The 24,359-nt window shown below is 43.6% G+C and overlaps 1 protein-coding gene across 2 annotated transcripts in view; it reads left to right on the forward strand.

Moving 5' to 3' along the window:
• KIRREL3 (kirre like nephrin family adhesion molecule 3) overlaps window positions 1–24,359 on the forward strand; it is a 765,513-nt gene that overhangs the window by 474,249 nt on the left and 266,905 nt on the right. For both annotated transcript variants that reach the window (XM_066607257.1, XM_066607258.1), the window contains exon 2: window positions 9,371–9,427. In XM_066607257.1, coding sequence (XP_066463354.1) covers window positions 9,371–9,427 — 57 coding nt within the window. The remainder of the gene's footprint in view (window positions 1–9,370; window positions 9,428–24,359) is intronic.

Here is a 24,359-nt window from a genome sequence, read left to right on the forward strand (position 1 = left end):
ACCCATTGCAATGATGGAGTGCCTTAATGCTTGTGAATTTGTTTGAAAACGCCGGAAAACAGACACCAATGTGAGAGTGGCCTATAAGTGGATTAGCCATGGACTTTCAGTACGGACCAACCACACGGAGTATCCGTGGCATTTACAGTGGCAACAGAGTAGATGAGATTGACCTGCGGAGTGGATTTTGGATCCGTAGTATGTCAATTATTGCACCAGCATGCATTTTCAATTTTTCGTGCACACTCATGGATACGAATTGCGTATTCAGTGAGTGGAAGAAAAATCGCAGCATGCTTTATTTTACCATGGAATCCACCCAGATGGCTTCCATTTATCTCAATGGAGGCCGTCCGTCCCATGGCCCATATGCAATTAACATTGTGAATGGGCTGCGGGTACCCGCGTCATCACTAAGCGACAGCGTGGGAAATACAAATAAAATAACTGTGTTGTGCATGACCGCCTGCGAGCCTTCGTGTTTATCCGCCGTACAGTTATAGGAGGTATGCAGGGTCACTGGCCAGGCTCACAGCCAAAATCCACTTAGGGCCTCCCGCATGCGGAATCAGACCCGTTCGTGTGAGCCTGGCCAAAATAGGGTTGTGCCTGGTTTTACTACTCTGTCCCATTCACTTCAATTTTTAGATTCTTAGATGGCAAAGTAAATGACTACACTTAGCGCTACATTTAGGTCTATGGGCGTGAAATAGTTACAGTACTCTGCCGCATCATGGAAGCATTGCATCCAACACTGTGACATGGTATCGGAGTTGAATCAAGTAACAATGAAGTAAAATATGGTGCCAACATGTTCACATTAGTCATAAAGCACCTGGCCGTCATGTCTCAGTAGCGGGACCCTTACTGATCAATACTTTTGACATGTTTCTATGACTTGTCAAAAGTTAGTTGAGAGAGCCGCTACTCTTTATGGCTTCACTCATCAGTCATTGCTCCTCAGAGATATTCTTTTATGACATATATGTGTAATTCACAGCATTACTGCTAAATAAGCCTCTAACAATGCAGCAAGGAGAGCGGTGCAACAATACATCAATCAATGTATCAATAATATAGTCATTATATCATCAGCCTCGTTAACAGACAAACGATCCAATTGTACTTTACAAGCCCGCAGACTCCTGAGAGCACATCTTATATTTCCCTGAATGTCACTGAAAATGGAAATCTGAAGGGATGGCAGTTTAGCAGAGTTGTAATTTCTGTCTATAACCATTAATTCAACCTAGTATATAAAGATTTCACTTAGTATTACTGACATGGGGAAATGTGCTGGAGAGGGGAAATTAAATGACAATGTCTAGGGCTATGTATATGTGTGTGTATATGTATATTATATAATTCTTCTATAAGACAACTTTTGCAACATGGCAGGCTCAGATACAGCTGCTCAACAGTAGTATACCTCTAAATGATGTTGCAACTAATACAAGATACCTGTTCTATGCAGTAATAGTGATTACAGTGCAGTTACCTCCAGTGATCACAGGTGATGTGACTTCTGATCGGTGATGTCTGTTACATTTTTCCTCTCTTTCTGGGCTAATATAGCCATGAAGACTTCCAGACATAACTCATCTTGGGATACTGTGCCCACTCTTCCGCTCCATAGTATTATTGCCCCTACTAAATAAGTGCCCTTTCTGTGGCCCCAGTTAGTAATAGTGCTACCTGTGTTGCCCCATTAAGTAACAGTGCCCTCTCTGTGGCCTGATTTAGTAATAATGCCACCTCTGGGGCCTCATTTAGTAAGTCTCCCCCCCCCGTGTGGCCCCTTTTAGTAATAGCGCCCCCTCTGTGGCCTCAGTCAGAAATAGTGTCCCATCCTTAGCCCTAATTAGTAATAGTATGTCATTTGTGGCCCCAATTAGTGCCTCTCTGTGGCACTAAGTAGTAAAAGGTGTCCCTGCTGTGGCCTATTTAGAAATAGTTCCCCCTCTGTGCCCCTAAGCAGTAATAGTGCCCCCTCTGTAGCTTTGGCCTCATTTAGTAATATTGTCTTCTTCCACTCACACTTTTTCCCCAAAAAATCTATCCAGGCAACAGCATTTTTACAAGCAATTTATTCTCTCCTCCAATTATCAGAAATTCAGAGGGTATCCTGGCTCCTCCCCTTTCTCATGCATGTGCTGTATGCTAGAACAGGAGATGTGGGAGGAGTCAGGTATCCCCTGAATAGAGTGGCGTGCATGCTCACCTGAACTTCTGATCAAAATGCTGCTGCCCAGTTAGACATTCGGGATTGGATCCTGGCAAGTTGTTGATGGAGCCATTCGGCCACAACGGCTTAATTATTTTTACCAGTAATCAATATAGCCAGTAGGAAGCAATTACGAGCACTGGCATCAGGAGTTAATTACCGGCCAGGTAATAACTCTACCAGCCTGGTTACAACCCTACAGTGTTAGGCTGGATTCCCACGAACGTATATCGGTTCGGTTTTCACGCCGAGCCAATATACTTTGTCCTCGTGTGCAGGGGGGGAGGATGGAAGAGCCAGGAGCAGGAACTGAGCTCCTGCCCCCTCTCTGCCTCCTCCCCACCCTTCTGCACTATTTCCAATGAAAGGAGGTGGGCGGGGGCATGGCTAAGTTCCTAGAATTAGCCCCACCCCCACCCCGCCTCTCCCCATTGCAAATAGAGCAGAGGGGCGGAGAGGAGGCAGAGAGGGGGCGGGAGCTCAGTTCCTGCCCCTGGCTCTTCCACCCCCCCATCCCCCCTGCACCCGAGGACAACGTATATCGGCTCGGCGTGAAAACCGAGCCGATATACGTTCGTTGGAATGCAGCCTTAGTTTATAGTGCTAGGACATTTTGAAAGTTGTAGTTTTACAAAAGCTTGAGAGCCACAAGTTGGAGATCACATCCCTAAAGAATGGGACAAGTAGATTTATTTCCTACCTGAATCAACATGTAACTGAATATGTAAGTCCAAAGGGAAACTGGGGCCAAGAGTTGTCTTTCTACAAAGTATATTTTGACTTTTAACAACTCTTCAAATTTTAAATCCACAATTACTGCTGATACAATGTTATGTCTTGTACACCAACCACATCCAGAGCTGCAGCCACAATCCCGATGGCTGCCCTAGTAAACAGAGTGCAATTTATAGAACTACCGCAACCAGAGACCAGAAGGATTATGGATATAATTGGAGATTAGTCACTTAAATGTTATTTGGGCTTAAACTATTGTAAAAAGTGGATCAAGATAGTCTGCAGCTGGATGGCAGCCATGTTTTTTTCTGGCCTTTGCATCTATGAAATATACACGACTCTAGTGCCATATTCCTTTTTTCTTATAATTGCTCCAAAGTAAAGTGGAACGGAGGTCACTTTGCACTTATCTGAGTTCTTTGTTGCTTCAGTCAGCATCTTAGGAATTACCCACCACCATCTCACATTGTCTTCTTCGGTCCACAAAGAGTTACCGTGACTAGTAAGAGTCCGATTGTGTACAAGCTTTACTAAGCAGGGAAAGCAGATGAAGAAGAAAAAATGTTAACAGCAATAGGAGAAAAACATCTTGTGGTATTCGAGGCCAAGACCTGCGCGCGTCTGCTCCTTGCTGATAGTCCGAAACCCCTTCTGAGGCTTTCAGAGATCAAAGACGTTACTGTTCCTAAGGCGACGGGGAGATGCCATGTACCGGCCAGCTGTTCATTTCGAAAAGGGCGGAATTATCTGTCCTTCAGGGACCCGTGTTCCAATTTATCAAGCAGAGATTACAATTCTGTATACTGTACACTCACTTCATTAATTCTTTTATCCCAGAGTTACTCGGCCCTTGCTCGCTGCAGGAGCCGAGCTGCCGACGAATGATTTTTTTCCGTCCTGGAAAGTGGAGAACTATTAATATTCAAGTCCAGCATCAGAGTTGAAAGGATGAACCAAGGCTCGACTAAGCGTCAGATTCATGTTGTTAATGATAATAAATCAGCGGCGCGCTCCTACCATGAACAAAGTGCCAGGGTTTCTGCAAGTGTCTGGGTTAAGCAATGCCACCTCCTAAGGGGGCTGTTTATGCAGAGATATATGATCTTGGCCTGAAGTGCCTGCACTCGCCTGTACCAGCACTCCTCTCCCAGGAAGCTCTTTGCCATTTTAAGCATTGCGGCTTGCAGAGGATTGTTTTGTGCAAATGACAAAGTACGATATATAATAAATACTTGTGTATATAATGCAAAAATAGGGGTAAGACATAAGGAGACAAAAGTTTGCCTGGTAGAACTAGCTAAGCTTTTGCAAAGGTTGCAGTGGCATCCAAGTCCTAGTACCTCTTGGGCCCAAATCACCACTAGCACTTTAGAGATCATCAGTATTCTTAATGGCACTTAGGTGGTCATTGAGGGCCATGAGCTTTAAAGCTATGGACACCTATTGGGCAGTGGTTTTTATTTTCACTTAAATGCATGTATTTCGGGCTGAGATGGGGTTTAAGTAAAAATGTTGCGCCGTTTGCCTTCTGCAGCGTCTACATCTCACTGTACATAGACACTACAGTTTAAGAGTGGCTTTACATGGGACAGTTATTGACTGAAAAATCACTCAAACGAACTATTTCCCGCAACATTTGCCCCGTGTAAACATGGGACCTGGCTGGGTACTAAGTGAGAAGTCGCTCAGTTGTCACTAGTCGCTTTGTTTCAACTCACTAAAACAAAGCGACTAACGATTGAGTTTTTGCACAGAGTAAACAGGCAGTTGTTCAACTTTGAACGACTGCCTGTTCACAGTGAATAGAGGATGGCTGGAAGAGATCCCGACATACTCTGCTTCTATTCACTGAATGATTTTGTTTATGTGCAGGAGCGATAAGGCTTGGGACAACTGTTGGGCGCTTATGACGGACAGAGTCCTTGTCTCTTCTCTCCTGCACTTTTTGTCAGATACGTTTATCCTCGTTGTGGCCATAAATTGGGAGAGAAGAGCCGAAAACTAAGCAGTCAGTTCAGGCTCACTGATGAATCTTGGCGAGATTTAGGCCAGCTTCACACAGGTAAAATTTACATGCACAATATGCAGAGAAAAGGAACCCATGAGTTGGTTCACTTTTCCGTATTTTGTTTGCATATTACGGCCACACGCAAAAAAAACCGCAGTAGGCTCTACCTTTTTGTGCATTTGCACACCGAGACTCCCAATAGAAGTCAATAGCAGGGACGTCTTTGTTTAATAAACATGCCCTACGAGCAGTAAAAGTACTGTACGATATGCCGATATTTGTGCAAAAAAGGCGCACTGCGGCGACGATTTGACCAATAGGTCCCACTTTTACACAGGACAACTGACAAGGGGTGGCAAGCAAGAAATTGCTCAATTTCTATAGGTTTTTCCTTAGTGACTTTATTGGTAGATACAACATTTATAACCAAAGTTTTTTTTTTTTACATACAGGGCCTTTGATTACTAGAAAAATAAAAACATATCTTTTAGGGTGCCCACCCACTAGCGTTTTTTTTCACTGCGAAATTCGCAGGTTTTTTTTTTCTGCAGGGGGTCTATGGGACTTGTAATGTAAAAATCGCGATCGCGCAAAATCGCGATTTACCGCGATATCGCGATTTTGCGCGATCGCGATTTTAGCTTTGCATGTCCCATAGCCCAAAGACCGCTGCAGAAAAAAAAAAACGCTGCGAATTTCGCAGTAAAAAAACACTAGTGGGTGGGCACCCTTAGGGTGCTTTCACACGAGCGGACTTATCCTACGAGATGCACTGGAAGACGCAGAAAAATCAGTCCCAATCCATATGTAGACACTGCATTTTCTTGCCCCAGTTCTTATGCTTTGTGACACACCAGTATAAACTGGGCCCAAGGCAACCATAAGATACCTCCGACCTTGAGCAAGGTCACAGCACTGTCCTGTGAATTTGCTGTAACTTTCTCCTTAAGACTCGTTGACCTACTTGTGAGAGACGTCTCCACTCCATTTCCCCTTGTCCCTCATCTGCTATCGTTCTCCTGAAGCGGCAGCGCACCTTATCTTCTGTGCTCTTGGACAGACCCTCAGGTGCACTAAAGATTAACAAGGTTTAGTAAATCTCGTCATGAATAAAACACTACAGACATTTCTTCCGGGATCCAGGCAGAGCCGCGCAGGTGATGCGAATCTTAAGTTCAGCACTTGCTGGTGCTGATTAATATTAAATCTTTGTTTTTGCCGTTGTCTGGGCCCCAGGGCAGGGGAATTAGCCTGTAAGATCTCAGTGACAGGAGCTAATTATTCCTGTATTACGCTCTTATTCAGTCATGTGTCTTGGCAGAGTCAACCCAGGAAGATTGCCAGGATTGTCAGAAACATATGGCTGTGCGGTTTGTTTACAGGTCACTAGAATTGGTACAATATGGCCGTGAAAGGGCGAATAAGGGTCAGATGCCTCCCGCTGTGCCCAGCTTCGCACATGTTTACACCCTTTAGATTGCAAAAGTCTAATTATGCATCGTAATTGTGTTATTAATTAATCCACTCACTGTAAATAATTTTCTGCACTCACCCTGAACTGATTTTGTACTCCAGTCACATCCAGAGCTGCAGTCAAAGTTTTCTTGGTAGCAACCTAGCACATTAGCAAGCTAAAGAAAACCTTGTGATTTTCTCTGCGACCACATCTAGAAGGGGAAGGTGAATGTTTACACCCATAACATCCCCTCACTATTTGACCTGCATGGGAAAAAAAGATCGGACACTTGAGAATAGAGAGTAGGTAGTAGGGGAGCAAAGGGTGGTTTGGCATCTCTGCCCGGGGAATTGCGTTCCGGCTCTATCCAGGGGAGCAGGGAAGGGGAATCCCCATGGCAGAATGGCTCCGTCTCAGCAGAACAGCGCCCCCATTGACTATAATTAGGTCAGTTTGGTTTCCACTCAGCTGCAGGATACTGCAAAGTATTCCACCATGATCTGCTCCAAAATCTACATGGCGAACGTGCAGCTTTTGATGCAAAATTTAAAATGTCAGAATTGCTGGCAGGATTCAGTTTAGCATCAAAATTTACACATTAGATCTGCGGATTTTGGTGCAAATTTCTCTTCACAGTGGAATAATCCATCTCAAGGGAAAGTGTTGGTTGATGGAGAAGCATATGCAGAGCCGTGTCTACCTGTGGAGAACCATTGGTGGTGCCTCTAATATGGAGACATAAGGATAATACCATATATAAGGTTATATAGAAGCCTGGGGGTGCAGCAGTCATCCGTGCCCATACGGTGAGCCGAGGCTTGGTAATGGCCGCGAATGGTCTGTGTGCTCCGATCAGCAACTTTGTTGGAGAATTCATCAATTTAATACATCCACATAAAAGAAAGCTGGTGCAAGAGCAGAGTCATAAAGACCCAATTAATTGTCGTTCGTTAACGTGTCATCGTCCGTTTTGTAATGAACAAATCTCAGGCTGCAAGCAGCGGTTACCAGTAGTCATGTGACGCATGGAGTCCTGGAATGAACGCCGCTCGCCTTATAAATCTACATTACTGTTGATGACCATGCGGACCTCACACATTACTGTCCAGAGATGATTCGAGCATCAGAGCTGTTATCACTGCTCAATGCCGCTGTCCAGCCTTTTATAAATCCTAGACTTTGTTTCACTTCACTGTGTTCAAGATCTCTGCTTGCTGTCAATGAATGGGAAAATTCATCAATATCTATTGGAAAAATAAATAGTGCCCCTATGTCCATTCAGTGGGGAGCAGCAGGGGATAGCCTAAACTTTTACTACTATTGCCAAAATATTATGAAGAAAAAAGCTTCTGCGCTGCAATTAATTACCTGGCAACCACTGATCTGTTCAATAGAAAATAATACTAGTAAATACAAATATGAAGGCAAAAATTGGACATAATTTGTGCATGTTGCATTTTTAAATTCCAGCCATGTATAGAGACGTAGATTTACATTAACTCCATGTTACAGTATGCAAAACACGGCCAAAATAAGGAGCAAAGAATGCATTGCACTTAGCATAGGAGTGAGATCCCATAGAGTAGAATGGAAGATTCTTTACAAGGAATCGCCCAAAAATAGGACGTGCAGCGATCTTTCTATCTCGGATCATCGGTATGGGAGAAATCAGTAGGTTCTTTTCATGTGCAAGTTCTGTGAATATCGCAGTTGGATGGAACTCGTGCATGATATCACCCATGTGAATGCACCCAGTGCTTATTTATACAGCTGAGAAAATCGCACGAGCTCTGTGTGTTTGTGCGATGCACACAACTACAGCGACTGATTTTGTACACTGCATCCAAAGATAGGTCTTGCCCTATCTTTTGCCGAGTTACTCTGGAAGCTCCAATAGACTTCTATGGGAGCTGTAAAAAAGGGAGGGGGAGGGAGTTTAGCTGCGTTCAATGCTGGGAAAAGAAGACAGCTGGCTCTATTTAAGCATTAGCAGTCATTCCGAGGATTTCCGCGTCGCAGTGTATATTTTTGCCGATATGACACAGCCGCCTGTGTGATTGGATGAGAAAAAGCTAAGTAAGATCGGGGCTTGATCGCGGCTATTCTTCATTCGCATACAGTCGTGTGAAAGAGGCCTGATACTGATACAGCTGAAGTTGTGTTACCACTCTATTCAGCCTAGGTGATTCTCTATCAGATAAAACAGCCTGAACTCGAGTGATGCATTGCAGATACATTGTAGCGAACTATCAAGAGAAAGATCAGTTGCTAATGTGTTTATCTCATGAGGATTGCCTGGATTGGACACAAGCGCTGTGAGAAGTATCAAGTCAGGACAGGATTTATGCCTCTGAATTTAAGCAAAGGTGTTCTTATTCACTGACAGCAAGCAGACATCTTACTAAGTTACAACATTTACATTTATTTAACAATTACGCTTTTGGTTATTGTTGTTTACATAAAACCCTTTAAAGGGCTTTAAAATATTAGCCTAACAGGAAATTTGATAAAATAAACCACTATTTGACTTCTGAATGCCCCGCTGCTCCAGCACAGACACCCCTTTGGTCCCCACCGATCTTTTAACATCTCCCTGCAGTGATGACATCACGTACATCTCTGTGACCATTGCAGCCAATCATTGGCCTCAGCAGTGATGCTTGTACACAATGATATGTACTGCCTGAGACCACTGTAGCCAATCCTTGTCTGCAGCGGTCACATACCTGTACGTAATGTCATCACTGCTGAAAGCAGACAATGGTGGTCAGGGATCAGTGGGGTGGTGGGATTAATCAGGCGAGAAGTGATAATTATTTTTTGTATTTGATCACATTTTCTGCTGGTCGGCTAATAAGATTCAGGATAACCTTGTAATAATATAGTGTGAGATGTGACGTCACCAGCTAACATCCTGCCTAATCATTCCTTTGTCTGTCTCTTTCAGAATTTGGTCTGGCCCTGGGATTTATGTCTAAGGACAAGTTCCGCAAGATGTCTGAAAGTAAGTTTTCTTCTACTTTTCACTATTGAGATGCTTTTCTTCCCCAGATCCTTCCACTTATTCTTCCAACTGCATCTTTTATGAAGTTCATTTAAACTCTGTTATTTAAGACCAAAATTAGAGCTGTTTTCCCAAATGTCATTTCATGTGTTAATTTCAGCAAATGCCGAGCAAACCTCTTTAACCCCTTGAGTGGCACGCCCGGAAAAGTTCCGTGACGAGCTCCACTGCCCATAGTGATATACCCCGGAAGATTTCCGGGCTATGTATCACTATGGGAGCTGCAGAGCACAATGCCACAAGCTGTGACAGTGTGCTCTGCCTGCACAGACCCACAGAGAACAAAGCAAGGGCTTTGAAAAACCAGCAGAAGATATTGCCGACATGTCGGCAATGTCCTGCTTTGTTTACAGGTTGCCATAGAGACCATCGGCTTGTCAGAAGCAAGCCGATGGTCTCTGTGGCAGGGAGAGCTGGTTGTTAGCTGTCAGAGGACACCTAGGTACCAGCTCTTACAGCAGAGATCAGAGAAAACCTCCGATCTCTGCTGTGTTAACCCTTTACATGCTGCAGTCTATGTGACTGCAGCATGTAAAGGGCTGTCACTGCAGCATGTAAAGGGCTGTCACCATCGGACCCCTGGAATGTGATCAGGGGTCCTGATGGGTCCCTGTGGAAGTCCCCTAAAGGGACAAAAAAAAAAAAAATTAAAAAAAATAATAAAAAAAAAAAGTAAAAAAATGATTACAAAAATAAAAAAAACACTTGTCTCCCTTTACTTTGTAAAAAATCAAAAATACAATCACACATGTGGTATCCGTGCGTCATAATGACACAGAGAAGGAAGTTAATACATTATTTAACCCCTTAATGACATGGCCCCTTTTTTTCTTTTTTCCCCATTTCTTTTTTTCCTCCCCCCTGTTTAAAAAATCACAACTTGCCCCGCAAAAAACAAGCCCTCATATGGCCATGTCAATGGAAAAATGAAAAAGTTATGGCTCTTGAGACGCAACTGCAAAACTAGTTGAAATTCAATGATTAGACCATTTTAAAAAACCTGCCCTGGTGGGCACGACAGGGTGGTAGGAAACCTGCCACTCAAGGGGTTAAACGAATCTTGACTTGGCTCCCATACAGAAACCAGACTTTTATTCCTCTTCTAAATTTAGAAATTGCCAAGAATCTTCTTTCTCAAGAGCTCGATCTGAAAAAAACAACCTCAGATTGGTAGCGAAAAGCACGGAAAAGAAGAGCCTTCAGTAAACAGGAAAAAAAGTTTATACTAGCTGACTATTTGTGGCTTGAGATTGCAGGTCCCTATGACAACACTTGTTGAGCTGTACGTGGTACTTCAACAGGGACTTGTGTGTATCTAAAGACCACCATCCACATGAATGTACACACACACATATATATATATATATATATATATATAGATATGAGATAGATAGATATGAGATAGATAGATAGATAGATAGATAGATAGATAGATAGATAGATATGAGATAGATAGATAGATACGAGATAGATACATTAGATAGATAGATAGATAGATAGATAGATAGATAGATAGATAGATAGATAGATATGAGATAGATAGATATGAGATAGATAGATAGATAGATATGAGATAGATAGATACGAGATAGATATGAGATAGATAGATAGATAGATAGATAGATAGATAGATATGACATAGATAGATACGAGATAGATACATTAGATAGATAGATATGAGATAGATAGATATGAGATAGATAGATACGAGATAGATAGATAGATATGACATAGATACGAGATAGATACATTAGATAGATAGATATGAGATAGATAGATATGAGATAGTGGATATGAGATAGATAGATATGAGATAGATAGATAGATAGATATGAGATAGATAGATAGATATGACATAGATACGAGATAGATACATTAGATAGATAGATATGAGATAGTGGATATGAGATAGATAGATATGAGATAGATAGATAGATAGATATGAGATAGATAGATAGATAGATAGATAGATAGATATGATAGATAGATAGATATGAGATAGATAGATAGATAGATAGATATGATAGATAGATAGATATGAGATAGATAGATATGAGATAGATAGATACATGAGATAGATAGATAGATAGATATGAGATAGATAGATAGATATGAGATAGATAGATAGATAGATAGATAGATAGATAGATAGATAGATAGATAGATAGATAGATAGATCAGCCACTATCCCAGCTGGACTAGACTTGAACTTGATTAAATTGCAGGAATATATATCGCTTTTTGAAACCAAATTAGTCTTAAATCTAAACTCTTTAGGTTGCTTTCAGAGGAGCATATTTTAACCATGTATTTCTGTTTATAATATGGAGCTAATGTAAATCTATGTAGCTATTCTAATGTCTATATTTTTCATGGCCGTTGTTGAACACGCAGCATGACCTCTTTTTGTCCATTTTTAGCTACATATTAGTATTGTTTTTTTTATTGGGCAAATATAGATCAGTGTTTGTCCAGTAGAAAATACAACCGCTACAGAGCAAAATACTGATAACATACATAATGTAAATACGCAGTTAATCTGCAACATATCCGTATTACGAAACTGGCTTTATAGTGAAGTTTAAAAAGACTTTGTTTTACTCGTCTCAGTCTGTTCTTGTACTCTATTCACATCCAGAGCAACATCAAGGACCTTTCACACGGGCAAAATTCTTCTGCATTCCATGGTGGATTATGTTGCGGAATTTGCTACAGCAGATTAACCCTTTCCAATCCACTGTCTGACATCTAAAGACATTCTGATTGAAGGCTGTACAGCTCCGATGTCGGAAGACATCCGGCAGGGTATTCTTACTGTAAATTACTGGCCACTCTGTTGTCGGGGGCCTCTCCAACATGTCACATACCGCAGTACTGGCTCTAGCCAGCAGATAGCGCCATTGTATAATGGAAGAAAGAGAAAGCCCCCTAGGAAATCCTGATTTCAAAATTGGATTGCAAAGGGTTAAGGTCTGAATTCGCAATGCAGAATGCAGAACACTTCCACCTGTGTAAAGGATACCTTAGGCCGTCTTCACAATGCTGCGGAAATTCCATAGCATTTACAGTACCAGCCATGTAGGGGACATTCCTTCATATGGTGTGAAACGTTTTCGTAATGAATAGACAGCATTTTTGAAAGATGCTGTGGATTCTAAATCCGCAGTATGTCTGTTTAGGCTGTGGATTTCTTCTGTAGGATTCAACCCATGGGTTCAATCCTGCAACAGATTTGCAAGAAAGAAACGCCACATGTGAAGACTGTCTAACATTTTGCCATTTTCGACTTCGCATTGACTGCTCATCCCACTGCTGCCCCATACGGTCTTGTGCTACATCTCCTATACTGGTTCTCTATCTACATACTCTGTTGCACTACAATGTGGGAGATATAGTGCAGGTGAATCCCCTGACCTATCACAGACTGCAGCTATACTGATAGCTATGAGCTCACCGACGCACCCCTACTAGATTTCGAGTGATTGGAGTTATGAATGCAGCTCTGGATGGGACTGAAGTAGAAGTAATAACTAAGCATAGATTTATTACCTTGCAGCAGCCTAGAGATAATACAGTGGTAGAACCCGTGGATTGGTGGGCCAGCGCCTGAACTCTGGAATATGTGCATCTGTCTCCTTTTCTGCCTTTTATTTGGCCATACGTTTTCTATTAATTGCATTTGTTGCCCCTGTAAATCAACTAAAATACAATAACTGCTCCCCAGCTCCATCCGCTGATCGTTCATGTAATGGCAGCATTAATCTTTCTTGGCCATCCCGCAGCTGAACCTCACTGACCCTGGTGCATAATTTTGATATTGGACATCGGTTACTGAATTCTTTCTCCACTTTCCCATTGATCGTGTATTCATGAATTATTGGTTCGGCTGCTGGGCTCCCTGTGATTCTAGGTCTACTATCACTTATAATTTATATCCAGTAATATAGCAGATTCTTCTGTAAATGCAACAATTCTCCTTAATTAGCCCCCAATCTGTTATATTCTTAGGGCTGCCTATGAGAAATGGGATAATTTGACCAAGGATTGCTGGTGTCACTGCCTTCCTTGAGCTGGAGGTCGGAGTACGCGTTGTAGCTGCATGTCCATATATTTGGGCTGTATACCATGGACAGTGCACAGACCAGTGTAGCCAATTAGGATATTTGTACAAATGTTCTCTCTGTGTAAAATCACCACATGTCCTATTGTCCTCTGTTTCCAGAGACAAGAATAGCGCATGCAATGCAATGCGGGGTCTGTGGGTGACCATGTGCTGTCCAGTTTGGGATGTGCCCATGTTCTCCGGCGCAACTCTTATACGGCTGTGTGAATACTGTCTGAGGGCTCTTTCACATGAGCGTAGGCGTTTTTACATTTTCTCGTCCACGCCTTTTATTGGCATGAATGTACTTTTTCCGTAATCACTGACAGCGTTTTCTCGCTCATTCACACAACCGTGAGCGTCGTTTTTAGCTGAAAAATACATTGCACCCCGGAAAACCCTCGCTTTGCAAAAATCATCAGGATGCCTTCCAATGCCTATATAGAGGCACCTGGAAGCTGCTAAAATGCCTCCTCCCTTTCTTTGTCCAGCTCCCATAGGAGTCTATGGGAGCCACCATTGTATGTCAGGGCAAAAGATAGTTCAAGAATCTTTTTGCCCATTGTATATGCGTTGGCCTGTATTTCAGTCACGTATGTTTAATTTTTCACAGTCAACGCTTTTACGCGCCATATATTCGCCCATGTGAACGGATGCATTGGAAACCAATGGCTGATATGTTTGCTTATATTGGTCAGACATAAAAACGCTGTCATGTCTGCGCTCATGTAAATGAAGCCTAAGGCTGTATTCAGATAGATGAAAGAAAGTTGCGACTGAGATTCTCTAGCGCAGTTTGCATCAGGCAGTCCACAAACGCCCCATCCATTAGCTGTCCAGTGTGCAGAACACATTATATGTCCTAATCACATCCCAGAATTGAACCAGAAAAGGGTGTGTAGCGACTATTCGTCTGCGTTAGAAATCGCTTGTGTGAAAGAACCCTTTTAAAACAATGGGCTCTTTTTACCATGCAACTTATGTCCATCCCGGACACGGATAGAACTCGCATGGAAATCTCGCCAATGTGCATACAGCCTTAAGCTTTTTCTTCAAAGTCGCCTATTTCCAAATCTCCTTTTAAAACGGTTTTTATTTCTAAAAAAAAAAACTTGTGTTTTCAATTTTGCATCGTTTTCAAAATCTATTTGCAGACAAGTGGGAATATTCGTGTTTACATCCTGGCTCTCAAAACCTGTACAGAACAAATACTTCTCACACCTGATGCTTTGTTACAGTTGTAAACAGATTGACACATTTTACCTGCATTGATACATTGTAACAAATTATCAGTAGTGAGAAGTATTACATTTTTAAAGGTTTTCAGTCCTTGGATACACACAAGAATGTTGTCATTCACTAACAGCAAGCTATATTCAAGAAGAGCCCCATGTGGTGCAGAGTGTCAAGGCAGCAGAAATGCAGTCCTAAGCTCTCGCTCACAACCGGAAGGTTGCAGGTTCAATCCCCACATGGTTCAGGTAGCCAGCTCAAGGTTGACTCAGCCTTCCATTCATCTGAGATCAGTAAAATGAGTACCCAGCTTGCTGGGGGGTAAAAGATGACTGGGGAAGGAAACAGATGCGAGACCCTGCAGTCCTGGAGAAACAAAGGTGGCCACAACAGGTTTTCGGGCTACCTGATACACACTGGACATTAGGATGCGTCATTAGTCTAAGGTTACATTCACACGATTGCAATGCACAGGACTCGTGCGGATATGAACTCCATTCTTTTGAATGCAATCATACACATTTATGTATGATTTATTTTTAATTTATTTTTTGATGCTGCGAGGTAAAAAAAGTCGCTGCATGTCCTATTTTTTTCCCATTCCTTGGAGCGCATTACCCATTGTTTTCAATGTGGCAGTCAGATACGTTGCATGCTGTGCAATGTGCACACGAGTGCGATGTGACGTTTATTATTTAAATCAATGGGAAACTCTTTCTGATCCCCAGACACACGTGAAACAAGCGCCGGAGGATCACAATTTCCTGTAAGTGATGCAAGACCTTTTTGCATGAAAAACTCCTTGCATCCGTGGGTAAAGCACAACTTGACAAGCTCTATATTGTACCAAGCTTCTCAGCCCAATATTGCGATTTGCTCATGGGAATTTAGCCGAGGTCCGGCTGCACACTCCTGCAATGTCAATTGTGGATGGGCCGCAGGTCGGATAGCTACCATTGAGTTCAATGGAAGCTGTTCAATGCGGAATACGCAGGAAAATAGAACATGCTGCAATTTTTTTTCATCCGCAAGCGGAAACCATGAGGAATCGCTTTTGCATTGCGTACCGTGGGTGGTATTTGCTGCGGAATTCGGAGGCGGTCTGCATTCACCCTAACCCGGAGTTTTATCTGTCTATGACCCATAATCGCAAACAAGGTGCTCTACTTAAGGAGAGACGATACCCCTCCAGACCCACGGCATAGGCCTCTCACTAGCCAAGCCAGAAACCTACTGCACACTGATGAGGGGCAAAAACTCCCCAAACAGCTTTTTGTATATGGATTCTGGCTTGGTTTTAAATTCCTAATCATTGTTTTAAAGACTTGTTTAAAGATCTCACATTGATTTGAAAGAAAACTGCTGCCATCCAATAGGTGGCGCTGCAGAGGTATTCTTCCATCTTTTTTATTTGCATATATTACCCAGAGGAGCATGCGTGGCCTTATAAGTCTCCTCACTCACCTCCTAGGTGTCTCCATACACCTTCTAGGTGCTCTCCTTAAGGAGAGACAATACACCTCCTGACCCACGATCCTACTGCTTAACTTACACCTGCTTTGATTAACCATTACTATCCACATGGACAGTGCTGAACAATCAGAGCAGTATCTAAGACTATGTAAATAGAAGATAGAACAATACCTCTGCAGCGCCACCTATTGAAAAGTAGCATTCCTGCAAGTCAATGTCCAGAAGAGAGAGAGAGCTTCCCCCTGCTATCCCCCGCTCCACCCCGCCGCCCCCGAATCTTTTCGCCCGAGTAGGCACTTACTCAAAAAAAGCGATGCTCGATCGAGTAATTGTCCTAAACGAGCACGTTCGCTCATCTCTAATCTCTACCCTTAGCAGCAGCCATCTGACTCAAGGCCACCCAACTGAACATACTGTAGTGCACTTATTCCTGAGGCCCAAATCCACCACCAGAAGGCCCGACTCCAACTGTCCCATAACAGCTAATATTTTCAACTGGATAATTTTAAGGAAAACCTCTAAGTAAATTGCCTCCAAATATTCAGCCTCCAAGGAGCCTTTCCTTCCACAGATGAGCATGCAGGAAACCTTATGAATGTTCATCCTTCCACACCCAAATGGCTGTTTCAGTGCCCGCTTGCAAGGAAAGACACCACATATCAATCCCACTGCATGCATATTGGAGGGGCAGGGAGACAATAAGATCTCCTGTAAATGGCTAATTTCATTATTACTGTAACAAAAGATTTCCTTGCAGGTCTCAAAAGAAGCAAATCAAAGGACCCTCTGTTACAGGTGGGAAAGGCAGTTGAATGAATACTGATGAGCTCTGCTTGGCAGCAAACACACTTAAAGGGGTTGTCCCGCGATAGCAAGTGGGGTTAAGCACTTCTGTATGGCCATATTAATGCACTTTGTAATATACATCGTGCATTAAATATTGGCCATACAGAAGTTATACACTTACCCCCTCCGGTGCTGGCGTCGCCGTCTCCACAGAAGCCCTGTGCGGCGCGAGCACGCTGGAGCGGCCCCTTCAGCGCAAGCGCGTCTAATCCAGGGAGAAGGCGGCTTTGGTCGGCGCCATGGAGACGGGGACGCCAGCACCGGAGGGGGTAAGTGTATAACTTCTGTATGGCTCATATTTAATGCACGATGTATATTACAAAGTGCATTAATATGGCCATACAGAAGTGTTTAAACCCCACTTGCTGCCGCGAGACAACCCCTTTAAACCTCTGCCTAAATCCACTGAACTTTTTGCAGACCAGAAAAGTGGCAGATTGACATGCAGAGATAGGTGACAACCTACCAGTATCTTTTCATCACAACACCCATGCACCAGTACTTAAAGAAGTGTGGGTCAATCCTACTTCTGCCACCAAACCACCAACTTCCCAGGACAAGAAAACCCACATTGCTCCACCTCCAGTGCCAACTCCATGAAACCTGTCCCACTGCAAGCAAGAAAGGGATTCAACAACTGTGGACTCCTGGTACATGTACAGCCACAAAAAACGAGTTAAGAAACAATCCCCACAGAGCAAGGTAATGCAGACTGTTTGTCGATGGCCTGCAATACCCCCCTATTATCACAGCGGAAAAAGGCCATTTTGTTCCTTAGCCTATCTCCCCAAATCTCTGCTGTCGTAATGATGGGAAACAACTCTAAGAGAACCAGATTGGACAACAAAGTTGCCTCTCTCCCCAAATCTGGGCAAGAACCTACACACCACTGCCTTTGGAAAAAAGCCCCAAAATGTACTGCACCCAATGCATCTGTGTATAATTCAAGGTCCTCGTTACTGACAGCTAGCTCCATCCATACCGACTTACTAATTACAAGAGTTAAGAAATAACTCCTACACAGTCAAATCATCCCAAACCTCCTTTGACAAATGCACAAAGTAGTGGGGAACTGACACCCCAACCACCTGTTGAAAACATGCCCCATGGGCATAATTCTGCATGTAAAATTCAGCTTTCCCAAAAAGGACTGGACTTGACTCAACTGCGCTTTCTTTTTTGTTCTCCTGCACTGATTTGCTTCAAATCTTCGCGCTTATCCTCTGGAAGCCTACACTCCATGCGATACAAGTCTATAGCGATGCCCAGAAATGTCACCACCACCGTAGCTGGGCCCTCTGTTCTTTCTGGCACTATTGGGACCCCAAAACATCTAGCTACTGCTTCCATGGTATGAAGCAAAACTGAATAAACACGAGAACCCCGACGGTCCATGAAAGAGAAATCATCCAAGTAATGAAGCACAGAGGCCCAGCTGGTCTCCTGCTTCATCACTCATCCCAGGATTGTTCTAAAGGCTTCAAAATAGGCACAGGAGATGGAGCATTCTAACCGCAATCAACATAAATCGCCATAATGCCAAAAAATCCCTAAAAGACGTAAACTGTCTGGATTCACTGGAAGTAGCCGGAACGCTGATTCAATTTCAGTTTTGGCCATCAAAGAACTTTTTCCAAACGAGTGTACACACGAAACTGCCAAGTCAAAGGAGGGATAGGACACCAAGCACAACTCAGGATCTATCCCGTTAACGGAAGATCATGCCGGGTAAGATGGATGATCAGATTGCGGCCAAGCCGTGCTGAAATTGGCATGCCGCTCGTGATTCATAGATGCGGCGTGTCAATTCTTTCCCCATTTCCGTGGCGGCCTCTCCCCTTTCTATGGGGAGAGATGACTGCAGTGGAATGCAGGCGGCGAGCCGTTCCAAAATCTGCGGTGAAAGGCAGCGGGTTTTGAAGCTGCATTTCTCCCGCGGAAATCTCGCTGTTTTTTTTTTTGTGCAGTCATTCCGCAAGATTTCTGCGGGATTTCGGTCCTGTATGACCCCAGCCTTAAAGCTGTTCTCTCCATGCAATCCCCTTACTAAATCCTTGTCAACATTACCACCCTGTTCCCGTTGCTTTAACCCCCGCCAGCTATGCCTGCATCTCGCTTCATGGCTTACATTATGTAACGACACGTTATGCCTCATATTCACTAATCAACATAGCATCTACAACCACATTCATGCTTTACAGCTACACAAGCAGCATGAAATCACGAAGGTTTCACCAAGTGGCAAAGTCTTTTTTAAATAAATTCAAAGTTTAAGTTCTGTGAAATCATGATACGTCCTCGGATATATGATAGTGAAGAGGAGCGGCGAGCTGCGCAAGCAGAGAGAATGAGACAATGAAGGGACCGACACGTATGGCTTGTCCCGGGGACTCTGTGCAGCTCAAATAGTTGACTATTATTCGTAATTCCACTGAACAATTTTACTGAGCATGTGTGTATATGTGTGTGTGTATGTATGTGTATGTGTGTATATATATATATATATATATATATATGTGTGTGTATTTATAATAATTACAATAAATACATTGAAGTTGCCGGCCCCATCCTGGGACAAGCTTTCTCCTAGCACTGATATGAAATTGAAAGACCCCTTTAAGCCTTTGCAATCTAGTTTTGGATTCAGGGTTTCCTAGGGGGCTTTCTCTTTCTGCCATTTTACAATGGCGCCATCTGTTGGCTAGAGCCAGTACTGCGGTATGGGACATGCTGGAGAGGCCCCCCGACAACAGAGTGGTCAGTAATCTACAGTAAGAATACCCCGCTGGACATCTTCCGACATTGAAGCTGTACAGCCTTCAATCAGAATGTGTTTAGACGTCAGAAAGTGGATTGGAAAGGGTTAAGATATATTTACTGCCTTTGCTTTGTTTCTTGTAGATCTGTGCTTCAGGGCGCTCTAGTAAAATACTATAAAAATGCAATTAAATTTGGGGTCTGTGAGTGATAACCCTCTAGTAATAGCTGTCGCTACAGATCGTCACCCAGCATCTGCTACCCAAGTAAGGGCTCTTTCACACGGGCGTATGCATTTTTATGTTCACCTGCCAGCGACGTAAAAATGCGTAAACGTTTGTGTGCCTGTTAAGGCGGGAAGGGCCCAACGCATATATGCCAAGCCTGCAATGCTGTCGGGCGTGGGGAGACAGTTTAGCTCTGCTAAGCTGTCTCCCCTTTCCCTCTCGCTGGCTCTCGGGAAGGGGAGGAGGCGGGACGGGGCGGAAGCTAGTGCGCTAAGCTCCCACCCCCTCTCCGCCCCTTGCCAACAGCCAGCAATAGGGCGGGAGCTTAGCAAATAGCTCCGCCCCATCCCGGCCCTCTCATTGCAAACAGCCCACAAGGGGTGGAGAGGAGGAGAGAAGAGTCTGACTGCTAAACTTCGTCCCACCTTCCCTCTCCAGCAGGTGTTATTGGCTCTCATAGGAGTCTATGGCAGCGGCCATATTCTGGCCGGGAAATATAGCTCCAGGACTATATTTCCCGCCTGGCGTAAAAGCACCCGGCGCTATAGGCCATAGAAATATGCCTGTGTGATCTGATGCATTGGAATCCAATGCATCAGATGGTAGCGTATATCGTCCGGCCGTGAAAACGTGTGAATAAGCCCTAAGGGCCCCTGCACACTGGTGTTTTTTTAATGCTGCAATATCGCAGCATTTTTTTTAGCACGAATGTCAATAGGTAAGCTCCGCTCTGTCCCGCCCACTCCCATCGCTGGCTATGGACAAAGGCCAGGAGCTTAGCTCCAACCCAGTCTCGCTTACTCCCATTGCTGGCTATGGACAAGGGTTGGGAGCTTAGCTCCGCCCCCATACCGCTTACTCTCATTGCAAACCGATCGGAGGGGAGAAGAGAGGGAAGGGACTGCTCAGATGGAAGCGTATATCGGACGGCGTTTTCACACGCTCATACACTCGTTTAAGTAAGCCCTAAAACAGACAGAAAGCCCAATTGCCGGAGTAAATGCAGCCTACAGTAACTCAAAACCAGCTAAAGGGTTTCTGTACAGGCTGCGGAAAATCCATAGTCAACTTCCTGCTGATTACGGCTAATTGTCAGGGCCGCAGTTGGACTTTCCAATTGTATCAAGCAACAAGTCTAGGTGCAGCCCAGTAATTAGTGCCACACCATATGTACTTACAGGGATCGCAGTGTGCAGACACTTTGGTACACACGTGAGCATAAGTTGTACCCAAGAGGCTCTGGTCCAACCAGTCCATGTGCAGTTTTATTTACACGGACGCAGCATGTTAATATGCAATGGCATGTCCTATTTCTCGTCTGTGAAACAAATGGGAATAGGACATGTCATGACTTTTGTATTTTGTTTTTTTTCACATGCAGCATCGGTCCGCATAAAAAAACATGAATGTGCACAGCCTCATAGGCCTATAATGGGGCCATGTGCTGACCATGGATTAACCCTTTGCAATCTAATTAAGGATTAACGTTTCCTAGGGGGCTTTCTCTTTTTGACATTATACAATGGCGCCATCTGATGGCTAGAGCCAGTACTGCGGTATGGGACATGCTGGAGAGGCCAGTAATCTACAGTAAGAATACCCTGCCAGATGTCTTCCGACATTGGAGCTGTACAGCCTTCCATCACAATGTCTTTAGACGTCAGACAGTGGATTGGAAAGGGTTAACAAGGACAGCACATAGTCCCAAATATGGTAGTGAGCACCTAGGTGAAGGAGGAGTTCTGCAATGGAAGATAGCCATGCGGCAGATTTTCGAATCCACGTGATGCTCTATTTATTGTGGAAAATCTGTGGGTTATCATTGCAGAATTCATTGCAACACAATGAGTAAATATGGCAAAGAAAATCTCCATCACAGTCCGCACAATGTGTGATCATACACCAATAGGAGAGGGCCCTATTCCATAAAAGAACTGAGTTTCTAAAGCAGACTGCCCCTTTAAGGCTTATTCCAATGGCTAGATTTGCACCGCATATTAAGCAGTGAATTGTACTCCTTAATTTCATTAGGTTCCTTCACACGAGGGTATTTTGTGTGCGCATTACATTCCCACAAAGATATGCGCAGCATCTTCTATGTTCACGCGGATTGTGCACGACAATAGCACATACGCAACAAAACTTAATTGCCCATTGAAATTGCAAAAACGCAGCGCCCAGCCTGCACATATGCAGCATACATACGCTCACGTCCGTGTAAAGCCGACTACAGGAGAAGAGAGTCTAATAATGCCGAACATGATGTCACTTGTTCCATGTATGATACGCAGTGATACATAATGAATATATACATGCATCCGGCATTGTAGCTCCCTTGGACATTCATTCTGTTCAATATTTAATCTCTATCACATCAGAGTGAGGTCAATTATGTACAACAGACTGATCCATAAATGATTCATGTAGATACATTGTAGCCATGCAGGCTCTTGTCTGTCTCCTGACGCTGGCCCTCACTGGCCGTCCTGCCAAAGGTGATGACGCTGAACTCTCCACTAAGGCAGGCATCATAAGGGTTAAGTGCCCGTTTCCTTCCTCCTGTAATCTCCAATGCATGTCTATCGTAAAGGGTTTTCAGACTTTTGAAATTACTTAATTACAGTAAACAAGTCTCCCCCTCCCGCTTCAGTGTATCAATGGCCAAAGTTCAACCTCTCCATCCCTATCGGCCGGATGCACTGAGGCAATTACTTTCCCCCCCCCCCCCTTTTGCCAATCTTCCATGGCAGTACATGTCCCCCCCCCCCCCACACACACACACACATAAGTCATATATGGGTTGCTTAGTGCACTCCTTGCAATTGGCGTTAAGTGCAACTCTTCTCATATTCATCACAGCACTTTGGTTAAAAGGCTCTTTTAGTAACCAAATTGATCTTGGCGCTGAAGAGCATTGGTAGTAGGTTCCTCTAATGGTCCAACAGGGGATTTGTGCCCGGTGTAGGCTTTTCCGATGTCTTAACACTGAATATGTGAACGTCTCCTGATATTCCAGTAATGGCGAGAAGAAAACTCATGTTGGATGCATTATTACACCTCTGTATTTCCTACCCTGTAATAAGAAATCACATTTATTCTCAGTGTATCAGTCCACAGCATCCTGATCCTACAACAGGCATAACTGCGGGAGTTTACAGGGCATGGCCTATATACAGGTGTATAATCCTCCTAGGGTACCAATACCTACTTGAATGGAGCAAACAAGTCAACATTAACTCCTTAATGACGCGGCCCTTTTTTTAAAAAAAAATTTCCATTTTGGTTTCCCCCACCCCACTTTCAAAAAAATCCTAACTTTTATTTATCCATTGACATGGCTATGTAAGGGCTTGTCTTTGGCGGGACGAGTTGTATTTTTCAGTGGTACTATTTAATGTACCCTATAATATTTTGGGACATCCTATAGTTTCTATTGGCACCATTTCCGAGTACGTAGGACTCTTTGATCACTTTTTATTACATTTTTTTCTTGGAGACAGGGTGTCCAAAAAAGGCACAATATTAGCACTGTTTTTTTTTTTTTTTTTTGCCTGACTACATTTACTGTGCGGATGAATGCATTACTTTTATAGATCGGATTTTTACTGTTGCAGTTATACCAAATAATGTTTTGGGTTTTTTAATGATTTTTTTATTATTATAAGTATGGGAGGGGAGTGTTAAACATTTCTAGATTTTTATTTTTTCTAATAATCAATAAAACTTTTTTCTCCTCCCTTCTTACACTATTTTTAGTTCCCGTAGGGGACTATGATTGCTGATACAGTATAATGTCATACCATAGTAGTGCATTGTCTATTAAGACATGCCACAGGCAATCAGTCATGGCAGCCCTGGGGGCCTTCAGAAGGCCTTGGGCTGCCATGGAAACTGAATGGCACCTTGCGATCTTGTTCATACTGATCGCGGCTGTTGCGAGTGGGTGTCAGCCATCAAAGACAGCCGACATCCATTCCTGCTCCATTCAAACCCAACGCATCCAGAATGTAAGGGTGTACGCCCTGGGGTGTGACTGGGTTAAAGAGAGTCTCTGTATCATCATGTAACTAACCCCCAATGTATACGTAGATATTTCTTTCTATCTGAAACTTCATAGAGTCCTACTCCTCATGTGGCTTAAAGGGGTTTTCCGTGGACAATATGATAGGTCATCAATAGTTGATCGGCTGGGGTCCATTGCTCGGGACCCCGACCGATCAGCTGTGTAGTGGCC

Source organism: Eleutherodactylus coqui, chromosome 6 (genome assembly GCF_035609145.1).
Source record: "Eleutherodactylus coqui strain aEleCoq1 chromosome 6, aEleCoq1.hap1, whole genome shotgun sequence".
Classification (NCBI taxonomy): domain Eukaryota; kingdom Metazoa; phylum Chordata; class Amphibia; order Anura; family Eleutherodactylidae; genus Eleutherodactylus; species Eleutherodactylus coqui.